Consider the following 20,184-nt stretch of genomic DNA (forward strand, 5'->3'; position numbering starts at 1 on the left):
GCCATGTGCTTTATTTTTCACCTGTAGTTAACAACAACAACCAACAGTCAGCAGCACCCTCTGCTAACAAGTGCGCAAGTGCAGCTCCTACGTCACAATAAACTGGCTTACGCAACAGACCTCAAACTGTTAGCTAACTAATGATGATAGTAATGATAATAATTATAACATTACTGTGGGTTCAATAAAAGGTTTAACTCTCCACGGTCCTCTCTCAACTGGAGGTAAACCTGCTGCGGTCAGTGGCGCCACTTCACCTCTTCCACCAGAATCAGCAGGATTAAAAAGAAAATCAAAAATAGATCTAGGTCAAACTTTCATGGGCCTGTGTGGCAGAAATGTTCCTAAGGATAGACCGTCCCATTTAACAACAGCTGACATGACCTTTGAAAGTCTCTCTGAAAGACTCGCCTTTGAAGACCACAAATGCCGGGTTGTTCGAAGGATGCAGACCCTGAATTGAGACACAGCAAATGAGAAACAAGAATGTGATGCACTGTCGGCCATCTTGTTTTTCCTTCAGGTTTTATTTTTCTCTATTCAGGGATTCAGAACAAAAAACAGTCACAGTCAACCACACATAAAACACACATACACATACACAAACACACACACACACGGTAACACACACAGTGTGAGTGTGTGCTGATGTAAACAGTCTGTGGTCTCGTCAGGTTAATTAGTCCTGACGAGCTGCTCAGTTTAATCCTCCTTCCGCTGTCAGACAGACCAATCAGACATGCTGATGTCACCCTCTCCCCTCCCCCACCCTGTGTGTGTGTGTGTGTGTGTGTGTGTGTGTGTTCAGCCTCTTTGTGTCAGCCTGGTTGCCGCGACAGCAGCAGTTTGAGGACAGAGCTTGTATGAAGCGTCGCTGCGTTCCTCTGAGAGCCGACCACAACCTGCTGACCCCCGACACACACACACTGTGAGTATTCTGACAAGTGTACACACGCTCGCACACACACACACACACACACACACACACATAGATGTATCAGTAAAGTATTGAACATTGTTCTCCTGATGAGTCAGTCTGACTTGTTATTTTTTGGTTCTGTTTGGAGCCTCGGTCACTGTTCTGGTTCATCTGTTATTTTTGGTTAAATGTTTTACACTTTTTGAAATTGAAGCAAAAACAAAGTTTTTCTTGAAACAAACTGATATTAATTGTCCTGATTTATTCAGCTTCTCAGCTAATTAGTTTGTAGTTTTAGTCTGTGAACTCAGCTGCTCTAGTTTTTTGTCACTTTAAAATATTTGTTTTGTCTTGTGATTTAACCTGTGATGTGATGACACCGACCAATCACTTGATGAACCAGCTTGATGAACCTGTGCTGTCTCCAACACACACCATTAATTAAAATGGTTAAAAAGTAAACAATTAGCTTAACTTCTGTACCAGATGTCCAATGAGGCTTTAAAAAAGACTATACACAGTTTGACCTGAAGAGAGCCAGTAATAAATCCATTGTTACTGACTTCACATTTACATCCATCTCTGGACTGTGGCACCTTCTTATTGTGCTCCATTCAAAGGTCGGGGGTCAGGCTGCATCCTGTTGTCCAGGTGAGGTCGGAGGTCAAGGCCTCCTTATCAGGAAACCTGAGTGACTTGTCCAGCAGGAAACCAGCTATCGGGTCAACAAGGCAAACCACCCCCGTGGCATCTCCAACTCGTCTTCTGCGATTTGAGGATGAGACGGAGAGGGAGGCAGAGTCTCGGTACCTGGAGCGACAGAGAAGACAGACGGGGCAACGACGGACAGGTGTCCTGGTCTCCAAACCAGAACTGAAACTTTACGTAAATGGCAGGGCTGGGGCAGTGCCACAGGGGGCGGGGGCACAGGGTGTTCAACATGTTGTTGATGGAGAGCGGAGAGGACGGACGCTGGTGGGGGGGACGGATCAGTTTTGCTCCTTGGGGACAGTTTTAGGAGATAGAGTCAAACTGAATGTCCATCTACATCCACCTGTACCTGAAGACCGGGGGCGGAGTCTGCATAGGTCCCGTCTCAACTTGAGGACTGAGACAATCAGAGAGACATACATTGGTTCTGTCACACCTGGTGAGAGCAGCAGGGGAGGGGGCAATGATCAGTATTTTGCTAACAAGCAGGTGAGGAGGATGATGAATGACGTGGAGGTTAATGGAAACCAGGTGAACCTCCCCCAAGCAACACCCACTGCAGATCTGCCAATCAACCCCTACGCCCCCACTCAGCCCTCAGATTTGTCCCCGCCCATCTCCAAAGGTCCCTCCTTCTTGTGTCCTCCATCAACGATGATGTCACAGAGCTTCAGACTCAATGCCACAAAGTCAGAAAAGAGTCTGAGCCAGAGCCAGGAGGAGCGAGAGAGACCTGCAACATCCAAGCCCCACAAAGAGCTTCAATCTGGGGCAGAGGTGAATGAGAGCAGCCCCTGTGTGGAGGAAAAAGGTGTGGAGCTCAGGATGAAGAACGCCTCTTTCTTCTTCTCCTCCATCTCAGGGACAACAGGTCAGAACATTTACATACAACATAACTTTACGCAGACATAAGTACATAGAATGTACACTGTATATCAGCGATCCTCAATAGGCAGCCCCCAGGCCGCATCCAGCCCGCCAGCCTCCTGTTTGTGGCCCCCGAACTTTTATTCCTTCACCATGTGTTTTGGTTGGGTCAGCACATGTACACCGGGACTTGTCTACATGCCAACTATGCAGAGACAGCTGGGTCACTCACCGCTGCGAGCGCAACTTTTCACTTTCACTTTTGTTTTGTAATAGACGGGGAGTTTCTCCTGGCAAACACCCTTTCACTCACGGTGCCAAAATGTTTATCATCCTCGTTAAAACTCAACACCATTTAATCACAGAACAAATGACGTGAATTAACCCACCACCATCTTACATATCATCTTATTCACAAACACATTCACAAACCATAATTACACCAACACCAGCAGAATACCCAAGAGTCATTGCGCCACAGTCCACAAGGGGCGTTACAATATGCCAGGAGAAGCTGTGATGAAGATTTCCAATTTGAAACGGCATTATGAGACGAAGCATAGGAATTTTGAAGAGACATTTCCTCAAAATTCAGCGATAAGCACAACACCAATAAATGCACTGAAATCGTCATATAAAGCTGCAAGAAGGATGCTTGTCACATCTATGTCACAATGAAATAAAATAATGCATGACTGAAGTGATGGACACAATGTTTGAAGGCAAACAAAAAGAGGAAATATTCAACTATGTATTTTAATTCATGTTAACCCTCTGGGGTCTGGGGTATAATTGGCCGTTTTTGACCATTTTTGATTTTACCATTATATTTCACCTTAAAAACAATTTACCTTGCCTTGTTTGGTGTCATTATTTTCACCACAACCTCACATGTGTGACTGTAAAGTTATTTTTTCATTTTGACATACTGTATTAACACAATGGACCTAAATTCACAAAAAAACATAAAATCCGAGTAGGAAAAAGTTAGTTTTTTTACTGTGAAAACCACAAATATGCTCAACGAACCATTTTTATTACTTCATATGCAAATATAAATTGTTGTTTGCTAAATCTGTGCATAAGTTTTTGAAATTTACAAAGTTATATGTAACTATTTACATTTAAATGCAGGCAACGCACCAGGCTCAGGTCTGCCTGAGCTCCTCCATCTCAATGAAAAGCCGCACTGCCTGCTCCACATTCGGCACTCTCCTTGTTGTTTTGACTCATTAAACACAAAAACGACTCCACTACACACTAAACACACAACATAACACACTAACTATGCACTCCAAACACGCTAAATGTCACAAATCTCCCAACTCTCAAAACTCGCGATCTCTGTTGCTGCCTCTCTGACCGGCACTGCTGCTTTCACTTTTCCGCCCCGTCCCTTCCAAATCTTCCCCCCCACCCTCAGCAACCAAATCACGTGATTTGCCATGTAATTTTGTGATTGGCTGGTGTGGTGCCTTTTTCCACCAATAGGAACATGTTTTTTTAGCTTGCACTTCCTGCTTGCGGACACGTCCGTGAGGAAAGCCCGATCTCTTTTCCGTCTCTTCCTGCATCAAACGCGCAGCAAACGTGACAGCAACGTTAGCGAAAAAGTGTGGCGTACATAATACATCGTAACTCCGGTTTTACTTGGCCTATCAACACGATTTAAAAACTGGCATATAGTTTGAAGGTTGCTCTAACACATAGAGTCGGAACGGAGACTCACAGAGGCTCCGTCTCGCTGCTACGTCATCTGAAATTAGTCACGTGATTTTGACGCGCCGGCGCGTCAATCGACCTCAGAGGGTTAAAATGGAAAGTACATTTTATTTTAGTTCCTATTTTGTTGTTTAGAATGAAAAGGACATTTTGTTTGGAATATTACAGTATTATTGCATGTGGCCTGACCGACCTCAATACATGGACCTTTGAGTTATTGAAAAAAATCTTTGTGGCCCTTTAAGATTTGTATTTGAGTACCCCTGCTGTATATATTCAGTATCTTCACTTGGTGCCGATCATTGTATCACATAAACACAGTAATCAGAATACAGTCTGGTTTCGCGGTGTAAATCAAGTATTTGAGAAGTCAGATTAGTTTTGCCATCATGTCTGACAGGTCACAGCCTCTGTAAACAGACGGAGGCTCACTTTCACTCAAGTTTACATTTTTAAAGGTCCCATATTATACTGTTTTTCATCAATTTCACACAGCTGTCAGAGGTCCGACAACACTGTATTCGAAATGCATTGCCCCAAACCATCCGTGGTCCTGAATTTCAGCTGTCTAAAAGTCGCTCTACTGAGAGCAGCTGTTTCTGTGCCTGCACCTTTAAATGCTAATGAGCTCCATCTGTCAATGCCTTCCTTGCCTGCTACACACCCCTCTGAGGGAGATGATGCCTCTAACACTAGCGGTAGCATGCGCTAATGTTTACGGTGGATGTATTGCTATGGCTCGCCGAGATGCCGTCGTTCAACCGAACCAGTTTGACCCAGAACCGGACCCAGAAAGAGAGGCTCCTGAAGAAGTACAGACTCTGCAGCTGCAGCGGAACGTTTCAGAATGGTTAGTGTGTCTGAATATGTTACTTAATTTGTTTGTATGTGTTGTTACAGTTACTACCGTGTAGCTAATGCTACGGTAAAGGTAACTTATAGTTCTTCGGCAACTGTAAATACTATCTAATACACACTTACCTGTGGCTCAGGTGCAGTTGCTGGGTCCGGTATGGTTGGGACTGATCCTTTTACGAGGATCTGTGTCGAGGCAAAGCCAGCTTTGTACTGACCCTCGTTACTGAAGCAGTCTGATGTTAAGTGGTTAGCACACATATACAAGCCAACAGGAGCCGCAGCCGGCACATTGTTGTTAAAAATGAAACGCAACCACTGTCTCTTCTGTTGGTCTGTAGCTGGGACAGAATATAGACACTGATGTTGATTTTTACAACCAACAACAGAGTCATTATGATATCTTTCCGCTGGACACACCAAACTTCACCTCGGGGATGGACGCCCCCCTCTCGGATATCTCCTATCATCCGGCAGAGGAGGCCGGCCTACGAAAATGACTCCTTTCGTTACGTAACGACAGGAGCTGAATCTGAACAGCCTGTAGGAGCGCCATTTTACCAGTGGGTGGGCTGCAGAGACCATGCAGGAATCGCTTGCTTTCCTCATTCTGGGAGTTGGCAGGCTCAGGGAGGACCAGTTTATATATGTAGAGACCAGAGAAAACCTGTTTTTCATAATATGGGACCTTTAACAACTGTTTTGATGAGTGTAAAACACTTCTATACATCCATCATCTTCTTTTTACGACAACATGTCTTGTGTATAAGTATGTTAAATACAATTAATCCAGACAGAGATAAACCCCACTAACACGGTCAACACTTCCTGAGTCAACACTTCTATGTTTTTCTGATGATTCACTGCATTCTGGAAACATTAACATCACTTCCTCTGATTTACAGCTGAGAGCCGAGCCCCACCCACTTCAGACAGCAATGACGAGGGACAGGTGAGGCAGCCACTGACAGCAGAGCTTCACAGCAACGACACTTCACTTCCTGAACCGTGAGTTTAACACCACTGCTGGAAGTCCAGAGCAAACCCTCACCTGATACATGTAAACTGATGTGTCTGAGCATCACTACGTCCAGCTCATAATCTCCACTACATGACATTCATTTTATGATTAATTAATACATCAAGCAACTTACAACAAGTTCATTCAAACCACTAAGAAGGATGGAGGATGGAGGATGACGCCTTCTTCAAAACCTATATTCACACACTGGCAGGATTATAACCCCACTGGAAAAAACGGCATAGACCAGCATAAATGGTGACCAGAAAGACCAGCATATGTTGTGTTTTGGTGCTGGTATGCTGGTCACCAGCATCCCAGCTAGAGCTGTAATCGGGCTTTAAAAGTTAGGCCCGACAAGGCCTGAGCCTGACAGAATTCGGCCCGAGCCCGACAAGTACATTTTGATTGACAGCTTTTTAAAAGTCCAAACCCGTTTACAGCCCGGCATTATTCAAATGTGCGCATGCACACAGCTCTTTTGCCTTTTGTCAAGAATGAGTAATTTATACATTTTTTGACATCATTTATTCATGACTAATGTAGGCTATAGGCCACAGGTTAGGGTTAGGGGAGTCCTTTGTAAGAACTACAAAGATGGCCGAACGTGGGAAGACACGTTCACCAGACTACAAACTAGTGGGCGTGACTTGGGAAATCTTGTCAGAGAGACAACAGGAAATGCTGAACTTGACTTGGCGAAGTCACGCGAGAACACGGTTCCTGAGGTGATGATTCAGATTCAACTGAATCATATACCTGGGATTCAAAAATGGCGGCAGTGAATGTGTGAAAGGCAATCACTACACGTGTGCGAGTTTGAACAAAGACGGCAGTTACGTCGTCTTTGGTTTCATGTGCAGTTTAATTGCACACGAGGTGAATTGAGAGGGATAATACCCACAGTTCCAAAAATGAAAGTAAAACAAAAACAGTCTCTGTCTCGTCCAGTCAGGAGGGAACTGAAGCTTAGCTCAAGCAAAATGAAAGGGCTAACCTTTAAACTGGGAGTGATGTCATTGTGATCCTGGCAGAGTTTCCTGGGTCACAGCCAATAGGAACCGGGTGAAAGTTTTGGGGGCGGGTCATACCTTGAGTTACAGTTTTTCACACCTTTTGGGCCTTGGTCCTGTTCCTTTGTTATGCAACTCCACGGTTGATAAGGCCCTAGTAGTTAGGCTTTTGATTTCTCCTGGAGGCCTTCTCTTTGTCAGAGACATGTGGCATTGAGGCCCAACATTGCCAACATTAGCCTATATACTCTGTCTACATTATGCATTTAAGACTCAATTAATATTTAGTCATAATTTGGAATCAACGGGTCTTTAAGATGAGCCTGCAATTCGGGAGAGTGCCCACCCTCTGGAAGACATCATGCATCGTTCCAGTTCCAAGGAAGAACCGGCCCAGCGAGCTGAATGACTTCCGGCCAGTGGCACTCACATCACATCTGATGAAGACCCTGGAGCGACTCTTCCTCAACCTCCTCAGACCCCAGGTACAGCACGCTGAGGACAGCCTTCAGTTCGCCTACCGGGCAGAGGTCGGTGTGGAGGATGCCATCCTCTACCTTCTACACCGAGCACACTCGCATCTGGACAAGGGAAGCGGCATTGTCAGGATCCTCTTCCTGGACTTTTCGAGTGCCTTCAATACTATCAAGCCCCTTTTACTCCAGGAAAAACTCATCAGAATGCGAGTGGACCCCTGCCTGGTTGCTTGGATTTCCAGCTACCTCACCGACAGATCGCAGTATGTCAGGCTGAAGGACATCAAGTCTGACACTGTGATCAGCAGCATAGGAGCTCCGCAGGGGACTGTGCTGTCCCCCCTCCTCTTCACTCCGTACACAGTGGACTTCTGCTACAACTCTGATACGTGTCACATCCAGAAGTTCACAGATGACACAGCCATCATGGGGTGTATCAGAGATGATGATGAGGAGGAATACAGGAGCCTGGTGAGGAACTTTGTTGTCTGGTGCCACACAAACAACCTGCAGCTCAACACCTCAAAGACTAAAGAACTGGTCACTGACTTTGGGAGGGACAGACCCAGATCTAGACCAGTTCTGTTAGGAGCAGAGGAGGTGGAAGTCGTGGAGACCCACAAATATCTTGGGCTGTGGCTGGACAACAAGCTGTACTGGACGAGCAACACCAAGCAGCTGTATAAGAAGGCTCAGAGCAGGATGTACTTCCTGAGGAGGCTGCGATCCTTTAACATCTGCAGGAAGCTCCTGCGGCTGTTCTACCAGTCTGTGGTCGCCAGCGTTCTCTCCTACGCTGTGGTGTGCTGGGGTGGGAGCACATCAAAGGCAGACCTCTACAGGTTGGAGAAGCTGGTCAGGCGGGCCGGCTCTGTGGTCGGCATGAAGCTGGACCCTCTGGTGACAGTGGCAGAGAGGAGAACCCTCAACAAACTGCGGGGCATCATGAACAATGCCAACCACCCTCTGCACACTGTCACCAGCAGCCGTAGGAGCCGGTTCAGCGACAGGCTGCTCCTTCCAAAGAGCAGGACAAACAGACTGAAAAACTCCTTTGTCCACTGTGCCATCAAACTGTTCAACTCCTCACGAAGGGGGAGGAGGGCGAACACAGAGAGACTGAGGGACAGGGAGGAGAGGTTTGCCCAACTAAAATTATAGACATGCTGGACTGTTCATGAAAAACCATGTGCAATAACCATGTGCAATAATAAAAGAACCATAACAGATACTGTGTACCTGTGTACAGTTTTACATGTGTGTGTTAGGGCTGTTCGATTTTGCCAAAAAATAAAATCCCGATTTTCTTTTCTCAAAATCCGATTTTCGATTACGATTACGATTATTTTGTGAAATGACAAAAGGCAAAGAAATTATTTCAAATATGCTGTTTTTTAATGAACATTTTGCAAATAATTTCCCCATTGGAATTTGAGTGCAAACCTTGCTCTTATGGAACAAAAAATCCCTCAAGGGATTAATAAAAAAGAAAAATTAATGAACTTTTGCCATCTGGCTTTGCTCCATGCTATCTTCTTGTAGACCTCTTGTAAACAAAAAAAACAGTCCCTTTGGGATTAAGAGAAAAACCTCACTTTCACATTTATCTTAAGATGTGCCCATTAAACAAAAATGAATGAATAAAGTGCAGAACTTATATATAATGCGTAGGGATACGGATACGAATATAATTTGTATCTCTGAGACAAAAATCAGCACTTGCAAACATAAGTTATTTGCATGTTAAATAATAAAATAACCCATGAAGGAGGTAGAGGTGCGTAATGTCAGTCGGTCAGTCATTACACTTGTTATTCACATTTGCAAGTTTTTTGCAAGGAACACGAGCCGGTCTACGGCATCTGGCTTGAGGGATGCCCGGTGGCATGTTACAACGCCCCCTCCTACACTAAAGAGCCTCTCAGACGGGGCACTTGTTGCAGGGATTGAGAGGTATTTCCTGGCTAGCTTGCTGAGCCTTGGGGAATTTTCTTCGTGTTTCTTCCACCACTGAAGTGGATCAGCATTCAGCATCCAGAGATCAACAGGTAGGTTGCCAGCTCAGTTCTAATTCTGTCTGCCTGTGACAAGGAGGGAGCGGGCCCCTCCGCTTCTTCAGTACAGGACCAGGCTCAGCTGCAGCTCCTCCTCCTTTTTCTTCCTGGGGCACCGGCACAGCTGTGCCAGGCTCACTGGGCGCTCACACCAAAGGCGATAAAATCGCCTGTGGTCGCTCTGGTCGCTCACATCGCGTCGCTGCAGTCGCCTGTGTGGCAGCGACTGCAGCGACAGAAGCGACCAAAGCGACCGAAGGACGGGTCTTTCAAGCAGCAGGCATTTCCGCCTTTTTCCGCCTTCAGAATCCAGATCAGCCCCCAATTGGCTGTCGCCGTGGTCGTGCCGCTGCTCATTTGCATAAAGTTGAGCGTCTGTCAACTTTTGTCGCTCGCATCGCGTCGCTGAAATGGCTGAAAATGAATGGCAGTTGGTCGCCTCGGTCGCTCAAGTCGCTTTTGGTGTGAGCGCCCAGTCAGTGGGCAGCAGAGACAGCAGCTCTAAATCTAAACTAAACAACTAAATCCAACGCCGACAAGTTTGTTGAGCGCGATGGGAGGGCAGAGGCAGAAGTTACTACGGCAACCCAGCGTAGCCCAGACACATGAACGGGGGCTGTACTGTAATTACCCTAGTTAAAGTGAAAAATTTATTTTATGAGTTTCACGTTTTTAACATCGTCATAACTAAATAATCGCGATTACGATTTAAAATTGATTAATCGAACAGGCCTAGTGTGTGTAAATATATATATGTATATACATATATATATTTATATTCTTACAGTGTTATTTTATATTTATTTACTTATATGTATATTTACATGTATATTTTAAATGTATGTATGTGTATTTCTTGCATATTTATATATATATGTATATATATACAGTGCTCAGCATAAATGAGTACACCCCCTTCGAAAAGTACCATTTTAAACAATATCTCAATGAACACAAAAACTATTTCCAAAATGTTGACAAGACTAAGTTTTATATAACATCTGTTTATCTTATAACATGAAATTAAGGTTAATGATATAACTTAGAGAACAAAATTTTCAGTTTTACTCAAATCAGGGTGATGCAAAAATGAGTACACCCCACTGAAAGTCTCTGGAGCAAGGCTAAATTTTAGACTACAAATGTCTAATTTAACAATAATAAACCACAGGTGAGTCTAATTATTCATTACACAGGTGTCCAGCAGACAGTTGACTATAAAAGGGTGTAGAAAACCCCTTCCCATTTCATGTTGTTAGCAATGGCACCACATGGAAGAGAAATGTCTCAAGACCTGAGAAAGAAAATCATTTCTTTACACCGCGAAGGTAAAGGCTACAAGAAGATCAGCAAAGCTTTACTTATCAGTCAGAATACTGTAGCAAAAGTGATACAAAAATTTAAAAAAGATGGAACTGCAACCATCTCACAGAGACGTCCAGGTCGTCCACGGAAGTTGACACCTCGACAGGAGCGTCTTCTGATGAGAAGGGTCGAAGAAAATCGGCATGCAAGTTCACTGCAGTTATCCAAGGAAGTAGAAAGCCAAACTGGGGTGACTATTTCCCGTGACACAATATGACATACACTGCAGAGGAATGGCATGCATGGGTGCTGTCCCCGACGGAAGCCTCTCCTAAAGCCCAGGCACAAAAAAGCCCGCCTGGAGTTTGCCAGGGCCCGTGCTGACAAAGATGAAGACTACTGGGACTCTATACTTTGGAGTGATGAGACCAAGATAAATGTTTTTGGAACTGATGGCTTCAAAACTGTATGGCGTCGCAAAGGTGAGGAATACAAAGAAAAATGCATGGTGCCTACAGTGAAACATGGTGGTGGCAGTGTCCTTCTGTGGGGTTGCATGAGTGCTGCTGGTGTCGGGGAGCTGTGTTTCATTGATGGCATCATGAATTCACAGATGTATTGCTCTATACTGAAAGAAAAGATGCTACCATCACTCCATGCCCTTGGTCGTCGTGCACTTTTCCAACACGACAATGATCCTAAACACACATCTAAGGCCACTGTTGGATTTCTGAAGAAGAACAGGGTGAAAGTGATTCAGTGGCCAAGTATGTCTCCTGATCTGAACCCAATTGAACACCTATGGGGAATTCTGAAGAGACAAGTTGAGCATCACTCTCCATCCAGCCTCCAGTCTCTAAAAGAGATCATTCTTGAAGAATGGAAAAAGATTGATGTAGCAAAATGTTTCCAACTTGTTCATTCCATGCCTAGAAGACTTGTTGCTGTCATTAAAAATCATGGAGGCCATACAAAGTACTAGATTTAGTAGTTTTTGTTGTGGGGTGTACTCATTTTTGCATCGCCCATATTTGAGTAAAACTGAAAAATGTGTAATCTAAGTTATGTTATTGACCTTAGTTTCATGTTATAAGTTTAACAGATGTTATATTAAAAATATATATATTCAACATTTTGGAAATTGTTTTTGTGTTCATTGAGATATGGTTTAAAATGGTACTTTTCAAAGGGGGTGTACTCATTTACGCTGAGCACTGTATATATTTATATTTATATATCTATGTATAATATATTGTATTTGGTTTTCTATCTTTATATGGGTGTCGGGTACCTTGGTGTCTCTTCTTTCTTGATCCTCTATCTGTGTGTAACAGTGCTGTGTGTGACATGGAGCTTCAATTTCCTTAAGGGAACCTCCCAAAAGGATGAATAAAGTTGTCTAAGGGCATTTTCACACCTATAGTTCGTTTGCTCTGGTCCGAATCAGGGACCCACTTGTTACAATGTTGCATTTTGTCTCGAATTTGGTTTGTGTTCACACGGCAGCATTTACAAGCGGACCAAAATGTGTGATGCACGAGGAAACTGCTCTCTAATTGGTTTGAATTAGAGGTGCTGCACAGGAGAGCGCACATCAGGGGAGTGAGGGAGAAGGGGAGGAAGCATTTGGGGCAGTGAGGGTGTGTGGGGGTCTGGAGGTGTCAGGGAGACGACAGGAGGCTGTGAGCTGAACCTATTGAAGAATCTGTTCAGCTCATTTGCCCTCTCCAGGCTGCCCGATGACTGTCTGCCGCTCACCTTACACCCAGTGATCTGTTTCATACCAGTCCACACATCCCTCACATTGTTCTGCTGGAGTTTGGCCTCCAGCTTCCTCCTGTAGGCGTCTTTACAGGCCCTCAGCATATCCCTGTCATGACTCTGGTTTTATGTCTCTGTATTCATGTTGTTGTGTGTCTTGTGTCTCATGTTTTGATTTTCCATGCCCTCTTGTGTCATGTGTCCTTTAAGTTCTCCTGTGTATTTTCCCAGTTGCAGTCTGTCTCCCTCTGTCTGTCAGTGTTTTGTCCTCCATGCTCCTCCCTCTCGTTACCTCACCTGGGCTCCTCTCTCCTCACCTGTTCCTTGTCTGGTCATTAGTCTGTGTATTTAGTCTGTGAATCCCCTGCACACCTTGTCCGTTCATTGTCTCTGCCAGTGTCTGTTCTTACGCCTGTCCATGTTCCTGCCTTGCCTCCTTCCATGTCCCATGGTATGTGTTGGATTTTGAGTTTTGCAATCTGCACTTTTGATTTTGTACTTTGTCCTTTTGTTTGCACTTTGTTTAGCTCTCTTGGTTGCTACTTTGCTTTTGTCTTGTTTTCGGTCTTGCTCCTTTTGGTTTTTGTACTTCAGCTTTAGTTTTATTAAAGCTCGCCTTTCGTTCCCCTCATTGCTGCCTCTTGTCCTCTGATTATCTGCGTTTGGGTCCAACTCCTATATCTCCTTAGTTTTCCCTTTTTACCCCGACCTGACAATCCCTGAGTTCATGCTGCACTCTCCTCAGTTCTTCCCTGTCTCCAGACCTGAACACCCTCTTTTTCTTGTTCAGAAGGGCTTTCAAGTCATTTGTAATCCAAGGCTTATTATTAGGGAAGCAGCGTACAGTCCAGGTTGGCATGGTGGTGTGTTCACAGAACCTGATGTATTCTGTGATGCAGTCAGTCATGTTGTCGAGGTCCGCCTCATGTGGCTCAACGAGTTCATCCCAGTCTGTCAACTCAAAGCAGTCCTACAGTGCATCAGCAGCCTCCTGAGTCCACCTCCTCACACTCCTTCTGTGGACAGGCTGCTGCTGAACAAGAGGGACATACTTAGGGGTCAGCAGGACCAGGTTGTGGTCAGATCTGCCAATGGGGGAGGGCTGTGCGGTTGTATGCATCCTTAGCATTTGCAGACAAAAGATCCAGTGTTTTACAGTCTGTGGTGGGGCAGTCAACATACTGGTGAAATGTTGGGAGTGTTTTGTCCAGTGAAACATGATTAAAATCCCCAGTGATGACTATGAAGGCACTGGGATGCTGTGTCTGTACCTTGGCAACAGCGGAGTGGGTGACGTCACAGGCCACCGCTGCATCAGCTGAAAGAGGAATGTACACACCAATAATGATGGCGGATGTGAATTCCCGGGGAATTCCAATTCCACACTGCACTCATGATATTCCCTCCGAGTCTTTATCAGCGCAGCGAGCTTGTCCGTCTTAGCAATGCTGTTGACAGTTGCGCAGCCAACCTCGACTGTTTAACGTACCTCACTAATGATTTAGCAGCAGAAATGGTATCTCCTATGTCTGGAGCACTGTCGGCCTTGGATAACTCGGCGATATCAAGTCCATGGCACAGTACTGTATTAATGGCATGGTCAATGCAGTTTGGTCTCTGGTATGGATGCAGAGCTAATTTAATGTTAGCCCCCTCATCGGTCACCCATACAATTTTGCTGAGAGAGGAAGCATCAAGGCCAAACTTTGTTACCAGTAGTTTCAGTATCTCCTGTCTGATATTTTCTCCCATCCTTGCCTCTTCCAAAGGGACCATTGTAGTTGTCAGGCTTGTATTCACCAGTTCCATTTCCTCACGTATGAAATAGCATGTGATTGTCAAATAACTAATTTTCTGATAATCTTCTGTCCACATGTCTGTGGTCATTGCAACTGTGCCATCCGTCAACACAATCTTAGGTTTCTGTACTAAAGCTTCCCTCTTTTCTTCTGCCATGTCAGTGCACCTCTTCCCAATTGTCACATGGCGGGGAATAACAGAGTTTACAGGAACCCTCCCATACGTAGCCCCGATATTAATTAGTTATTGTGCCAGCCCCTCAAACCCCTTGTAATTTACGATATTAAAAGGCCTAATGTCTTTACAGCAAAAGCTGACACACTTCTCCGTCACCGTTTGTTTCACCATTGCAGGGATGGGTTTTGATGCTGTAACAAGCGATGTTATTGTAGGTTGAACCCACGGCACTGGCAGGTGTTGAACAGCTTTGATCAACATGCCTTATCCTTATTTGTTTTCCTACTTTAACAGAATGTTGCATATTTTGCATTTCACATAACCCACTGGCTCATTGTTCACATTATACACATGGTCAAAACTTTTCCAGACCTCAGACTTTGCTTTCTTTGCCAGTTAGGGCTAACCCTTACCCTAAACCAGCACCAAACAGCACTAAAAATCACTGTTTTTTCCAGCAGGGAAGAACAATCTCAAGCACCTGGTGTCAATCTGCAGTAGACAGAATCAACGTGTTTTATCAGCAGATTATCCAGTGATAAATTTTCCCTGTGAGGTTGAGAGTTGCTAAGTCTCAGAAGAATTTAAGACTTAAGTGTATGAATCAGATCTCTTTAATAACACGCAGCGTGGAAGGAAGGTCAGTTCTGGAGTCATTTATCACACTTAAGTCTCTGGATACACAACACTGATATCTGATATCAGTGATCAGGTCAGCGGCTGAGACGGAATGAAGATGACAGTTTATTTCTTCAGTTTTACAGCTGATACATACAAACAAGCTGGATTCATGTGGAAAAATAACGTATCGTTGTATCTCTAGCATCAGTCTCAGTGTGATCTGAGAATTAATCATGTCTGTTTCCCTCAGTTTCATGAGAAGAGATGAATCCTCTCGTCTCTCTCTGCGACGCCTCCTCTCCACCGTCAGACTGAGCAGGACTCGAACTGGCAGCCTCGACCGCCTCAGCTCACAGCCCCGCCCCTCAACACCTGACCCCCCTTCATGTCCCAGGAAGTCCTCAGGCCTGCTGAAGAAAACTCTGTCTGTCCAGGCGCTCAGTGTGGTGAGACGATCAATATTTATTATTTCTATGAATTAGTTCTCCTTCTCCTGCTCCTGCTCCTCCTCTAATCTGTATCTTTAATGTCTGTCCAGCAGGGGTCGCCCTTCTTGCAGCTGAGGAAATCGTCATCAGTTCAGACTGCTGTCTCAGAGAAGAAGAACAAGGATTGTTCTGCTGACTACAGACCAGCTGCTGATCAGTAAAACACCGCTTTTTGATTTTATTGTCTGTTTCTATAGAAACTCAGATCAGTCAATTGCGTGGAATCAAAATGTAACTAATCACATTTTCTGTACTCACCGGTCGTGTCCCTGAATTTGTTCTCCTGTCTGTCTGTCCTCGTGTGTGTGTGTGTGTGTGTGTGTGTGTGTGTGTGTCTCTCCTCCTGCCTGTCTCTCTCTTCCTGTCCATCTTTCTCCCTGTCTGTTTGTCTCCCTCTGTCTGCGTCTCAGGTTCCTGCAGCGTTGTCTCAGTCTCGAGGATGTCAGTTCTCCCAGTTCAGTCCGTTCAGTCGGTCGAGTTCTTCAGGTTTGTTCTGACGGAACAATTCTGTTGGAAATGAGTCGACCGAAGAGCCGAAAGTTCGGCTTCATAATCAGCAGAGGAAGAGGACGACCTGACTCTGGTACTGTAAACTACGGCCAATACTACAGATATAATTGTAAATACAACTGTAAATACTAGTGTAAATACTACAAATGCTACTATAAATACTACTTACATACAACTGTGAATACTACAAATACTTATGTAACAGCAGAGGTAGAGGATGACCTGACTCTTGTACTGTTAACTACTGCAAATAATAGTGTAATTACTAACATGTGTTTTAACTGTAGTAGTGTCGTAGTAACTGTAGTACACATGTGTTCTGTAGGTGTATTAATACTGTGTTAACAGTGCATTAACAGTAGTATAACGTGTGTTCTGTAGGTGTATACGTGGAGGAAATGGTGGACAGTAGCACAGAGAAGTTGTATGGCGGCCTGTTGGCAGTTGGAGATGAGATCCTGGAAGTGAATGGGGAGAAGGTGGCCTGTCTCAGTCTGGACCAGGTGACCCACCTTCTGAGCCAGGACACTTCTGCTACAGTACGGGTGCTCCGACACTGGAGGACGCCTCCACGTTGACCACAAGTCATCCTGAGAGTAGCTTCTTGAGTATAAAGCGAAACATGTAACAAAGCAAAGCAAACTGGTGCTCTGAGCTGACCACAACATCAGAAACCTGTGAGAAACTGGTCCGACCAGGGTTGGCTGGGAGGGCAGGTTGGGCCGAGAGGTTGGTCCAAACAAGAGTTTAAAGTTATGACTTAAGTTATGACAGTCGTTTTATCTGCTGCTGTTTCTTCTGAAAACAGGAAATCAAATTCTCCACCTTGTGTTGTCACAGATGTACAGGTAGATCCATACAGGTGAGGGAGGTACACTGCAGAAACGTTCAGAGTTTGCATGTGTGTGAACAGAAATTATCAAAGCGAGACGTGGAGTTTAAGTCTAAGGAGTAAAGTGATAACCTGTAAATGACTAATATTTATTAGAGCTGCAGGTGTGATGAAGTTTCACTGTGAAGTCCTTTAGTTTCATTTTTCTCTTGTAAACCTGAAACATAAAGTTTGAAAAACTTCTGAACAAAACTTGTTGTAAAGTGCAGGATGCTGCGTCTCGTGGCAGAAACACATCTACTGTAGCTTCAGGGGGTGTTTTCTGCTCTCCAACCTCAGGGGGCAGTAATGCCTTCATTACAACTGTTAGGGTGAGAAGGACAGTCATCGAAAAACAAAGTTTGGGACTTTATCTGTTTGAACACGTCAGCAGATTGATCTTCTGACTCTGTTCTTGTTTCTCTGTTGTTCAGCTTCAGAGCTGCCGTCAGCTTTAACAAACACATCACATCATGGAAACCTCAACATGCTGCTCAACACAGTTGTCAGTGTTGTAATCACTTATTTGGTGTCACGTACACTAGTACAGTGTTTAAGGAAACTCTTCAGTATTTCAGTATTTTCATATGTTATATTTTCAGACAAATTAAAGAAACGTTGAAGTGCAGCTTCATGTCGCCTGTTAAATCTCTCTGAGGTTAAGGATAGGGCATATTATAAATGATCGGTTTATCGATTATGTTTGTACTAACCCTGTCACAATATCTAATGAGTCTACATGTATCGATGTGAATACCTGATTCAGGAAGCAGCTTTAAAAAAAATATCTCAGAGTTGAGTTTCAGAAGAGCTGAGTTTGTTCAGCCTGAGTTAAACATCCGTGGAGCTCCGATATTCCTGAAGTATGAAGTTAATACTGTAACGGTTTATTCAGTATAATCCACATTCATCATTTAACAGATGGATGATTAGGTGCTGGAATTGTACCATCTGTTAGGCTGCATTAGATTATTTTATTTATTTATTCATCTGTAACTTGACTGCAACCTGGAAGCAACTGAAGAAGAAGATATGGATCAAAAAGGTCAGATATAGTTGACTTATTGATCAGTGATTTATTCTAAAGTCACAGTCTGACCCAATAATGACGTTTTTGGTGATTTACTGTTGTAAACATGAGTAAATTCTAACTAAGTGTACATTTTTGGAAACATCTATTTTATATTCAAAATCGTGTCGCTCAAAACACACTTTTAATACATTTAGTCCAGTTTTATTGAAAGTCTTTTCAGCTGCACCAGAGTCACCTTATTTATTCAGAAATCACTTATCAGTGTGACCAATCACAACACAGCAAAATATTGATCGTTGATTATTGTCTTACTACAGTAAGGGTGAATCATTAAAGATGAATGAATGAATCCAAAGATCTGTCTTTACATTGATGACAGATTGATCATAAAGTTGTCATGTTAAATGTTCCTCAGGAAAGAACGAATATTTAACAAGGATATAAATGTTCTGAAGATGAAAACTTGTTCTGACGTGCTTTGATATCGATAACAAAATTAAACAGACAGCTGCTTGAGGCTCCGCAGGAGGTGATGAGTCAGTTTATTATATTAATATAATTATCACTGTTACTGGTAACTCAGTCAGTTACTTTAGCCCTTTAGTTACTTTGGTAATTAACCCAGAGTTTAAGTTACCTCTCTGTGTAACAATAAACTGAGATTCTCATCTCAGACTTAACAAACTCAGAGGTTTCACTAAACTGCTGGTGGTCTGACATGAAATTATTGTAAGGATTAATCTGATTTTCTTTTCTGAATCTGTTTATTGTAACAAAAATTAAAAACTAAAAAAAAATTATGTTGACAGAAAATCAAATAAAGACAGAAAATATTTTTCATTCATCCATCAATATGACAGTTTCATTCAACTGATCTAACCGGACCCGATTCCCTCCCCCCTTCTCCAAAACATCTCTTATGACATCCTGCTATTCCTCACCACTCTGATCAACTCCTCCCACACTTATGGCCTTATTCCAGCTCTTTTCAAGATAGCTACAGTAAAGCCACTCCTAAAGAACCCACCCTAGACTCAGCTGACATCCGAAGCTACAGACCTGCATCTCTTCTTTCATTCCTCTGTAAAACCCTGCAGCGTGCAGTCTACAACCAACTGTCCTCCTATCTTTAACATTACGACCTCCTTGACCCAAATCAGTCAGGCTTCAGGACCGCTCACTCCACTGAGATGGACCTCCTCACAGTGACTGAGTCGCTCGGATTGTCCTGCACCCCCAACATCACTGCTGTGGTCCAATCCTGCAGATTTGCTCTCGACAACATCTGCAGGATCCGGACTTTGCTCTCATAGGATGCAACACACCTCCTGGTCCAAGCGCTGGTCACCTCCCTCCTGGACTACAGTAACTCCCTCTTGGCTGGACTCTCAGCCTCTGAGACTGAACCACTGCAGTATGTCCAGAACGCTGCAGCGCACTGCGTTTACAATCTTCCCAAATTCTCCCATGTGACCCGCCTCCTCCGTGACCTCCACTGGCTTCCTGTTGCGGCCCGCATCCAATTCCAGATGATGGTGCTGGTCCTCAAGACCACACGGCCCAGAGAGAACACTTCACTCTTCTACATCAGGGGGCCGGCTGGCACCGCCATCACTGAGAGCAAACAAAGCTGCTCAGAGAAGTCGAGACTCTAGTCTGTTCTGGAGCCTCAGTGGTGGAACGAACTCCCGACAAATGTCAGGGCAGCAGAATCCTTGACAAATAGCACGATCCTCAGACGAGGGCTTTTTCCTTTTGACTCTATCAACAATGATGTTGGGGTTTCTTTCTTTTGACAAATGTACTTATTGTAAGTCGCTTTGGACAAAAGCATCTGCTAAATGTTAAATTAATTATCAATAAAGTTGTGAGGAAACATGCCTTGAGCAATTTATGTTGATATAATTACAATTATATACTTTTAGAAATAAAATACTGAACAATCTGCATGTAAAAGAAGGAAAAACAATCTGCTTAATT

General features: G+C 44.0%; 1 protein-coding gene across 1 annotated transcript; it reads left to right on the plus strand.

Annotated features, from left to right (window-relative positions):
• The first annotated feature begins 813 nt into the window (after positions 1-813).
• LOC115591349 (uncharacterized) lies at positions 814-20,085 on the plus strand. Its single transcript, XM_030433306.1, has 7 exons — positions 814-928; positions 1,540-2,501; positions 5,980-6,082; positions 15,553-15,748; positions 15,844-15,947; positions 16,201-16,373; positions 16,682-20,085. Exons 1-7 carry the CDS (start codon positions 864-866, stop codon positions 16,876-16,878), a joined length of 1,800 nt encoding a protein of 599 aa, XP_030289166.1. The 5' UTR covers positions 814-863; the 3' UTR covers positions 16,879-20,085.
• The last annotated feature ends 99 nt before the right edge of the window (positions 20,086-20,184 follow it).

The sequence above is a fragment of the Sparus aurata genome, chromosome 11 (genome assembly GCF_900880675.1).
Source record: "Sparus aurata chromosome 11, fSpaAur1.1, whole genome shotgun sequence".
Classification (NCBI taxonomy): domain Eukaryota; kingdom Metazoa; phylum Chordata; class Actinopteri; order Spariformes; family Sparidae; genus Sparus; species Sparus aurata.